This window comes from Lactuca virosa, chromosome 4 (assembly GCF_052849685.1).
Source record: "Lactuca virosa cultivar CGN04683 chromosome 4, Lactuca_virosa_CGN04683_v6, whole genome shotgun sequence".
NCBI classification, from domain to species: domain Eukaryota; kingdom Viridiplantae; phylum Streptophyta; class Magnoliopsida; order Asterales; family Asteraceae; genus Lactuca; species Lactuca virosa.
In genome coordinates, this window is record NC_136429.1 from 89,910,064 (window position 1) to 89,920,694 (window position 10,631).

Below are 10,631 nucleotides of genomic sequence, written 5' to 3' on the forward strand. Positions count from 1 at the left end.
TTCAAAAAAACAAACAGCACCTAAGCCTTCGAGCTTACAGTTTCAGTTTATTGTTTCAAGTTCAGCGGATGACCGTGGAAAGGCGAAGGCGTGACCGTACACTTCCTCGATTGATGATTATGATTTCTGGGAACTCTAATGTTTAAACTATTTTGAAAACAAATTGTAATAACTGAATGGTTTTAAATGATTTGAAAAGTTTTAAAATTGACTCGAATTTTATGGATGTTACAATCAATTTGAGAGCTTCAGTATCTTGAAAACATCTGAGAGCCATAGCGTTACATAACACAAGATTGTTTTGAAATCACCTAAGAATATCCACCAAAAGTAGAAGCACATTAACATGTAGTTGGGGCTTAAAAACTTAATAAAGATCCAAGTTAAGGTCTTATATACTTTATAAAATAACAAAATAAAGTCATTCTCAAAGCGCTAAAAACACATATTGGTTACTGATATCAATATAAACATGAAATATCAGACACAAGGAACAACTGCATGGCTACAGATGGTTTCATTACTATCTTGTACACTTCATGTGCTTATGATCCGTGTGTGTTTGATTTAGTACGTGAAGTGGATGTTTATGAAATCATTTCAATCTTTAAAACCATAATTTAGAACCTGAAAAAAAAAGTATCCAATCTTTTCATTAGACTCTTAATCATAAGTTCCATGTGTAAATCTTTGAATAAGAAACTTACTGGAAGGTAAAAATGAAAGTTAACCACCAATGTGTATCATTGGTCTATTTGGTGTTTTTGCAATGTCAAACATTCCAGCATGAGACCCTTTCTTTCTCTTCACCTGAATATGTATCATTCATACGTGTCATACAAAAATAAAAAATAAATAAATAATCACAAACAAAATAACAGTTAAAACGTACTGCAGCCCCAATAATTTGTCTCAGCTCATTATCATCAGCACCTCCAAGGATAGGATCTCTTAAGCTAACCTGTAAATAAGTTTTGAAAAAAAAAATGTATTAAAAGTTAAAACTAACATACTTTGAAAAATCTACAAAATTATAGCAGTGAAAATTATGACACAAGATTCCAAACCAATATACCTCTGAAGGGCCAAATAGGCATACTTTTAGGTTTCCATCAGCTAAAAGTCTCAACCTATTGCAACCAGAACAGAAGTGATCAGTCATTGAAGTGATGAAGGAAACTGTGCCTTGATGCCCTTCTACTGTAAAATTCTTGGCAGTTTCTGTTGGGTGATCTTGAATTCTTTTAAGCCCTGTATATCGTTTACCCTGTTTTTATTTTATAATTATCAGCAACAAAAAATTATAAATAAAAATACATAGGATCATATATGATATATGTATGCCTGAGTTGTACCTTACCACTATGTCCAGCATCTCAGCATAGGATACAAGTTTCTTGACATTCCAAACATTACCATCAAAGGGCATGAACTCAATAAAACGTACATTAATCGGTTTCTCCTTTGTTAACTCTACAAAATCACAAATCTCATCATCATTGAATCCCCTCATCACAACACAGTTCACCTGATCAAAATAAACAATTCAAAAAATCAATACCCAAAAACTGAAAAAACCAATAAGATGCTGCATACCTTAACAGGGTTGTAGCCTAGGTCTACTGCTGTGTAAATTGACTCCATTACCCTTTCATGCCCTTTTCGCCTTGTCATGAATTCAAATTTTGCTGGAACGAGAGTGTCTAAGCTGATATTAAGCAAATTAAGGCCACATTCTTTTAGCTTTGGAAGCTTTCTTGCTAAAGTCAGCCCATTTGTAGTCATGGCAAGAGTTTTTAGTCCTCTTAAGTTAGAAAGTTGTGAGCAGATTTCTTCAATGTCCTTCCGAATGCTGGGCTCCCCACCAGTCAACCGGATTTTGTTGACTCCAGAATGTACAAATAAACTTGCTAAACGTACAATCTCATTCTGTGACATAACCTTGGATCCAGGTGTCAGCTCCACGCCTTCAGCTGGCATACAATATTGGCAACGTAGGTTGCAGCGTTCTGTTAAGGATATTCTTAAATAAGTGTGCTGTCTTCCAAATGAATCAACCAACATATTTGAAATTGGATCATCTTCTGGGATCTTTTCAGGCATAGTTGCATACGTTCTTGTCCAAGAACTTTCCATATGATTTGTGGTAAGAAGCTGGCCATGATCAGATCCTAACTGGATGAAGGATTTTATTCCAGATTTGGCCTGTTTATCAAAGGTAAATGAGTTAATTATCATTTCGTGTATTGCAGTTTATCAAAGAATTGTTCAATTGTTCTTTATTGTTTACTTGTTTGGGAACTAATACAAAAGGAGCAAGAAGAGGAATAAAGATTGGACGATTGATCTTCACCGATGCATACCCTTTCTTGATGATTTCAAAATTTTCTCAAAAAGTTAAAGACGTAGAACAATTGTTCTACTTTTTCCCTTTTCTAATCGGGAAAGGGTATGAAAATACTTAACCCTTCAACTCCTAAAGGGGAATGATAAATAACCCTCGCTGACACTACCAATTCTTTGTAATCAGCTCAATCACAAGTAATTCAAATTCAGGAAAAGAAACATAAAATCAAAATTGAACTAACAATCCGTAGAGATAAGAAGAGATGGATAGAGTGAGAGAATGAAACTTACTGAATTCAATCTACTGAAACCGAGGTGCCAGTTAGAACATCCGGATAAATAGAACCGCATGTTTTTTTAATCCGGATTGATGATGAAAGCAAAACTTTGATTGTGAACCCTAAATTTTAGGGGACGTGTAGATATTCAGAAAATTGGAATCTGCCAAAGAAGAAAAGTAGAATTTGGCGTTTATGGTGGTGACATCCATCTGCATCTATGAATCCAATTTTGGTATATAAAATAGTAAGTAAGGGGAGCTTGCTAGTGCCCGAAAGGACACCTCGTCATCGTAGAGTAAGATTTGACTGGTGTCATTTGGCCTATGTCTAGGGACGAAAGGTCGGCGGTTCGGTTTTTACAGGTGTACTACACGGCCGCAATTTCTACAAAGAAGATAGATTGACCTTACATAGATGATGAACCCATACTTCCAAAGGCGAATCCTCTAGCAATCAATTTTAAAAAATGTTAGTCACAACATTCATGGACACCTCTAGCAATCAATTTTAAAAAATGTTAGTCACAACATTCATGGACACCTCTAGCAATCAATTTTTAAGTAAAAGTTGTATTTTTCATTGCAAATTTTGCATTTTATAACATCGCTAACAATGATGTTATTTCAAAAAGATATATACCAACATTTTAAAAAATGTTATTCTCTATACTTTTGAACACCAATCATACACAATACTGACAATAGTATTAGTTTGAATATATACCAACATTTTAAAAAATGTCATTTTCTTTTTGAAAAATGATTTATGAAACTAACAAACTTTTGATTTTGTTCATATTTAATCGTTTTTCTTTATACACCATTATCAGTGAATTTATTTTTTATGTTACAAAAATATCATCATAACCGGTTATTGCAGATCATAGATGTATTTTTTGAACACAAAAAATAAATTCATTGATAAATTACGTACACAAAAAAGAAAGCCATTAAATTTGAATAAAAATAAATTTTGTTATCTCATAATTCATCATCCTTTCTTAATCTTTCATTTTAATTTTATTAAAAAATCTACTAATTTGTATTCACTTTTATAAAATTTTATTTTGTAACTATTTTTTTAAAACATTTTCTTATTTTGATAAAAAATAATCAAGCATTACAATGTGTCTTATCAACAACCATAGTTATAATAATTTGAAATTATTCTGATGTTCATTCAAAACATTAGTTTTAGATGCAACTTCATTTTTTCAAGCAATAATGTTAAGTGGATAGGAACGTCAAACACCTGCACAATTATTTGAATGATATATAAAAGTTTAAGAACAATATTTTTCTCTCTTAGTGCTTCTCCATCCATAAACACAAAAATGATGATGGTTTAACAAAAAAAAAATGGTGATTTCATTCCAACCAACTTTTAAAATGGTGTTTTTTAAAGGTTTTTATTTTTGGCCTCTATATTTGGTGTAAAAAATGAACCAACACAAAAATTGTGTCGAATGTTTATTGGAGTGAAAATGACCTCTAAAATAGTGTTCTAGAGGTCCATTAGAGTTGGTCTTAAAACATCAAATAGTGACCATTTGTTAAAATCTCAAAAGGTTAATGATATATTTTTTTTCTTTTAGAACTTTGTGTCTCACTCAATTGTTGGTGCAAATGTTTCACGTTCCTATCCACTTGACATTTTTATTTGTAAAAACTTGAAGAAGACTGAAGTTTCTAATAAAACTAAACTCACATTTAATTGCTTAATTGATTTTGATCGGTATAAGAAGGAGATTAAAAATGGACTTACAAAATAATTTGTTATAAATATTTATAACACAAAGTTTTAAGAGAGAAAAAAATAAATATTAATAACTTAATTATTAGAATAATTTTCATTACTTTTTGTTGTAAAATGTATAAATATTTATTTTTATAAAAACTTTTATGTATCGCTCAAATGTTTGTACAAGTGATTAATGTTCATATCCGCTTAATATTCTCGCTTGTTAAAGCTTGAAAATAATTTAAATTCCAATTAAAATAATTTTTGAATACTATCAAAATAATCTTCATTTATTATAACTATGGTGGATGATAAATCATATTTTAAGTATTGATAAGAAATAGGTTTAAAATTAGATTTAGAAGATCGAAGTTTCTAATAAAACTAAGCTCACAAATAATTGCTTATTTACTTTTGATGGTTATACGAAGGAGATTAAAAATAGACTTACAAAATAATTTGTTATAAATATTAAGAGAGAAAACATAATTTGTTATAAATATTTATAACACAAAGTTTTAAGAGAGAAAACATGAGTATTAATAAATTAACTATTAGAATAATTTCCATTAACTTTTGTAATAAAAATTATAAATATTTATTTTTATAAAAACTTTTATGTATCATTTGTGCCAAGTATTTAATGTTTTTATCCACTTAATATTCTTCCTTGTTAAATCTTGAAAATAATTGAAATTCAGAATAAGATAATTTTTGAATGATTATCAGAATAATTTCCATTTATTATAATTACGATGGATGGTAACATATTTTATTTTAATGTTTAGTTATTTGTTATCAAGACAAGAAAGAGGTTTAAAATTAGATTTACAAAATAGTTTTTTTATGAAAACGAATATTTTATAAATTAATAGATTTTTTTATTAAAATAAAAAATGAAAGATTAACAATGGATAATGACTTATGAGATTAACAAACTTTCAATTTTATTTACATTAATCATTTGTTTTATATAAATTACTAGTGAATTTATAACATGCAATAATCAGTCATAATAATATTTTTTAAACATAAAAATAAATTCACTTGATAAATTATATAAAAAAAAGTGAAATGTGAATAAAATTAAAAATTCATTATCATTATAAGTCATTTTTTTTAAATACTTTTTGATTTTGGAACTATTTTACAAGATAAAAGTAGCTTGAAAAAGTCAAACCTCTTTATTTTTTCAAAAAACATGATCAAAATATTGATATCTTTTAAGGGTAATGTCACTATAGCCCATTCAACTATCGTCATTTATCCTATTTGGTCACTAAAGTATTTTTTTTGCTCAATAGGTCATTAAACTTACAACTTACATGCCTATTAAGTCATTTTCGTTAGTTTTTAACAAATCTTCCGTTAACCAGTTATTATAATTTACAAGAATGGTCCCTATGATTTCAATTTCTTTTGTGGTTGGTCCTTTACTATCCGTTCAATTTACAAATAGGTGAACGAGGTTAATATCTCTAAAATGTGATTATTTACCGTAAAACAATGAAATTATTTTCTCATATGTTATGTTTACTGTTTAGTGTTTACTCGTTCAACACCACCTTCTCCCCCAATATTCCCTCTACTTCATTACATTATTCCGTCTCTTCCCATTTCTCGACCTTTCACCAATTGAAGGTACGTTCTTCGTCATTTCAAGTATTCTCTTCTCTTACCTGTTAAAGATTTTTCTATATAAATGTATATTTTGCTCCCCTTTGACGAAATTATATGTGCAAATGCAGTAGCGTTTGATCCTTGACCATGGTTTTCTATAGGAGTGTTTCGCTGCTCTCTAAGCTAAGAAATCGTGCTGTAAGTGCTCATTATTGATCGATTAACCTTGGATGTATATATATCTGCAAAGCCTCTATGTTCTTTTAGAAGTGGAATATTTGAAGTCAAACATGATAATTGTTGGATACATAAAGGATTTAGGTTTTTGTTGTTACTTTCCAAGTCATGTAATATTTAATGTAGTTATCACAATCTCTTTCTCAAAACGTCATAAGTCATTGCATTTTTGAATCAGAAGATAACCTATTTGGATTTTGAAGTCGAGTTATAGTCCTTATTAAGCAGTGATAATGGTATGAATACTCCATTGTTGATCCTTTATCTGCTTTTAACTGGAGTAAGTACTAAGTAGATAAAACGAATCATTAATCAGCTCTCTTTATTTTGTGAGACCTTTTTCAATCCTCAATTTGTTGTTTGATAGGTTCAACAGCCGAGTCTGAGCAATTCAATCAGGTGGCTTCAAATTCAGACCTCCTCTGACCTCGTGAGTTTTCACAGTTGATGTTTTTCTTCATATTAAATACCCATATGAGTTTATATCTATGTTTTTTATGTCACGCACTTTGAAATTATTGTATCAGAAGCCTTAATATCACTGTCTCTTTTTCATGCAGGACCTTCGTGCACAGCTTAAGGAATTAATTCCAGAACAGCAGGTGCATTTCCCCATTAGTGCTTCACACATAACAACTAACTAAAAAAAGTTCAATTGGTGATGAAAAATATGATTAATCACTCATTTTTGTGCAGGAGCGTCTGAAAAAGATCAAGTCAGAATATGGAAAAGTTCAATTGGGCAACATTACTGTTGATATGGTAAATCAATGTTTCTTTACTTATAGCTTATTTTGTGACTTTTTGGTTTTTCACTATCTATTTAAGTTTCATAATATTTACATCTTGTGTTACAAATTTTCACAAGGTACTTGGTGGGATGAGAGGAATGACAGGTCTGCTATGGGAAACATCCTTACTTGATCCAGATGAGGTATTATATCTTCTATCTTTCTGTTGATGAACTTTTTTTATCTGTCTTTAGTCATTATAAGTTGTAAATAGTCAATGATATTGATATTAATATATATTTCATAAATAAATAATAATTCAGGGAATTCGGTTTCGGGGTCTCTCCATACCTGAATGCCAGAAGGTATTGCCAGCAGCAAAACCTGGTGGAGAGCCGTTACCTGAGGGTCTTCTATGGCTTCTTTTGACTGGAAAGGTAAACTGTTAAATGTTAATATGCCATTTGTTTATTTTTATTTTCTTTATTGACATTTTTTTTGTTTTCTATATTCTCCATCAATAAAGGTACCAACAACAGAACAAGTGAATGCTTTGTCCAAAGAATTACGCAGTCGTGCCATTATCCCAGGTCATGTAATTTCATTTCCTTTTAATTTAATTATATAAAAAGTTGAACTTTTTATTTATTGGTGTATTCTGTTTATTGTTGCAGATCATGTGTATAAAGCCATCAATGCATTACCTATAACAGCTCATCCAATGACTCAGTTTACAACTGGTGTCATGGCTCTTCAGGTTAGCTTTTTCATGTAATCATTTCTTTACAAAAGAGGTCAATTTGGCAGGAAATAGCAAATAGGAACATACTTTACACTCCTTATATTTATATAAAATCATTTTGTTAAGCTAAACTAACATTATAAGCAATTAAGCAGTATATAATTTTTAAATATACTCCACAATTTAACTGCACTCCTTTTTTCACAGGTACAAAGTGAATTTGCAAAAGCTTATGAGAGTGGAATCCATAAATCCAAGTGGGTTTCTTCTAATTTTTATATTTTTTAACACACTTATTTTTAAAGCAAAAGATGATTTTATATACTTATTATTATGATTCAAGATACTGGGAGCCGACATTTGAGGACTCTCTTTCATTGATTGCTCAACTACCAGCTGTAGCTGCATATGTATACCGTAGGTATGTCTATGTGTATATCCAAAGGAATGCCATTTCTACATTATTTCCTATTGAAAAATGAAAGTTTTAACTGTTGTTTATAGTTGATTTGACTTGCTATTTTTTTTTTTTTGAAAAAAAAGGATATATAAAAATGGAGAAGTTGTGGCAGCGGATGACTCGTTAGATTATGGTGCAAATTTTGCACATATGCTTGGATTTAATAGTCCAGCCATGCAAGAGCTTATGAGGCTTTATGTCACTATCCATACGTAAGAATATGATCTATGATTATTTACTTGTTTGTATATATTTTTGAATTTATGTTTAAGGATTATGAAATCTTGATTTATTGTAGTGACCATGAAGGTGGAAATGTCAGTGCTCATACCGGACATCTTGTAAGTTCCAAAAATAGGCCTGTATATGTGTACGAGTGTTAAATGCAAGAAATAAAACACACTTTATACTTGAAAATTTTACCTAGTTATAGCAATGATTATAGGATATGTTTTTTGATGGTTATTTTAGGTTGCTAGTGCTCTATCGGATCCATACCTCTCATTTGCTGCAGCATTAAATGGTCTAGCTGGACCCCTCCATGGTTTGGCTAATCAGGTACCCTCATTGTATTTTTTTTTTCCTGACTAGAATCTTATACAGTGTACTTTTTTTCTTTTTTTCAGTTTTGAATAACAAGATTGTTTTTTTTTTCTTTGGTGCAGGAAGTTTTGCTTTGGATAAAGTCAGTGGTGGATGAATGTGGAGAGAACATAACCAAGGATCAATTGAAAGATTATGTCTGGAAAACCTTGAATAGTGGGAAGGTAATGTGTAACACTTGTTAAAAATCCTTTGTTGAAGTTTTTAAATAAATTTTATTGAAAATTGGTTATGATATGTATCATGAGAAAATAAATTGATGGTATTGAAACACAGGTTGTTCCAGGATTTGGGCATGGAGTTTTAAGGAAAACTGATCCCAGATACATGTGTCAAAGAGAATTTGCATTAAAGCACTTGCCTGATGATCCTCTCTTCCAGCTGGTTAGCACCTTATTGGCTGTGTTTGTTACATGTGACTGGACAAGCTTTATAGGGCTATTTTTGATGACACGGATGAGGAGGGCATTTACGTCTTTTTCACATACAAGAGATCAATAGCATGTCCATGTCCCACCTTTTTGGGTTGAACAAAAAGTTGCAATTTTTGTCCCATTGACATCAGTCTCAGTCCAGTTTAATCTTGTCATGGACTCTTGATACCAGTTTTGCTAATTTATTATTATTATTTTTTCTTTGTAATTTGATTAGGTTTCAAAGCTTTATGAAGTGGTGCCTCCGATCCTAACAGAACTTGGCAAGGTAACTGCTATGTATTGATTTCTGTTTATTGCTTGTTTTATTTTAATGTAATTTGACAGACTGAATTTGGAGTAGTTAAATCCATGAGTTATATCTGGAGTGTTGTTTTTGTAGGTGAAAAACCCTTGGCCCAATGTTGATGCTCACAGTGGGGTGTTGCTTAACTATTACGGTTTAACTGAAGCAAGGTATGCATTTCTCAATTTTGTATGGATAATGAGACACACAAAATAAATGTCAAATTTTTTTTCTTTCTTTCTAATAAGTAATAATGGATGGTTCTTTGTTATTTATTTTTGGCAGATATTACACTGTTCTGTTTGGTGTATCCAGATCCATTGGAATCTGCTCTCAGGTTCGCCTTGCCCCACATTATCAATAAAATATATTTGACTTTGGACTTGGATTCATCACAAAACTTTATGTTGCAATTTTGTCCCATTCCAGTCTAATGGGCCCTACAAGAACAATTATTCTGTGACGATGACATCATTAATCATTACCAAAAAATAAATAAATTGAAATTAATGTTATTTATTCTACATCCCTCAATTGTTTGACAGCTGATATGGGACAGAGCACTTGGGTTGCCACTAGAGAGACCTAAAAGTGTTACAATGGAATGGCTTGAAAAACACTGCAACAAATCTGCATAATCTTATTCTTCCATACCAAACAAAACATACACAAAAAGAGTTTATTACCTTTTTTTTTTTTTGCAAATAATATCAAGTGATTACTCAACCTTTCCTTCTTACATATGAGGTGGTTATGCGTAGTTGTTTAAATCGGGTAGAGGTAAATTACTAAATTCAAATTTTCTACATGATGGATCTTGCTGGCTGTATACAAACTTTGTAGCTCAACAATTCCCTTGTGCTTCTATGAAATGTATTATTTTACATAATTTGTCCATTTTTTTTTTAATTTATGGCATTCTAGAAGTTTGGCTGCCATTTATGTTTTCATGATCTTTCTACATAATGTATGGCAACAAAATCAAAGATAAATATGGTTTGGTTAGAGATGTCAACAAAAAATTGTAATATATGAACTTCAAACCTCCAGAGCTAAATGATCACATGCTACGAAGTTGTCAAATATCATAACTATTTGATGATTCATTATTTAGGAAATGCGATTTAAGTGTTGATTAGTTGTGTGAAAAA

The 10,631-nt window shown here is 30.7% G+C and overlaps 2 protein-coding genes across 2 annotated transcripts; one reads left to right on the top strand and one right to left on the bottom strand.

The window, feature by feature from the left end:
- Window positions 1–367: 367 nt before the first annotated feature.
- On the bottom strand, window positions 368–3,042 carry CNX2 (cofactor of nitrate reductase and xanthine dehydrogenase 2). The gene is made up of 7 exons (XM_079043254.1): window positions 2,638–3,042; window positions 1,597–2,205; window positions 1,361–1,528; window positions 1,076–1,267; window positions 893–961; window positions 708–810; window positions 368–627 (listed from the first exon to the last, which is right to left on the bottom strand). Exons 1-6 carry the CDS (start codon window positions 2,695–2,697, stop codon window positions 727–729), a joined length of 1,182 nt encoding a protein of 393 aa, XP_078899380.1. The 5' UTR covers window positions 2,698–3,042; the 3' UTR covers window positions 368–627; window positions 708–726.
- Window positions 3,043–5,904: 2,862 nt separating this feature from the next.
- LOC145106240 (citrate synthase, mitochondrial) lies at window positions 5,905–10,369 on the top strand. The gene is made up of 20 exons (XM_079043255.1): window positions 5,905–6,008; window positions 6,116–6,185; window positions 6,592–6,654; window positions 6,785–6,826; window positions 6,921–6,986; window positions 7,093–7,158; window positions 7,279–7,392; window positions 7,482–7,545; window positions 7,630–7,712; window positions 7,905–7,954; window positions 8,041–8,118; window positions 8,241–8,369; window positions 8,456–8,498; window positions 8,629–8,715; window positions 8,823–8,924; window positions 9,037–9,144; window positions 9,412–9,462; window positions 9,577–9,650; window positions 9,766–9,817; window positions 10,026–10,369. Exons 2-20 carry the CDS (start codon window positions 6,135–6,137, stop codon window positions 10,116–10,118), a joined length of 1,416 nt encoding a protein of 471 aa, XP_078899381.1. The 5' UTR covers window positions 5,905–6,008; window positions 6,116–6,134; the 3' UTR covers window positions 10,119–10,369.
- Window positions 10,370–10,631: the final 262 nt, after the last annotated feature.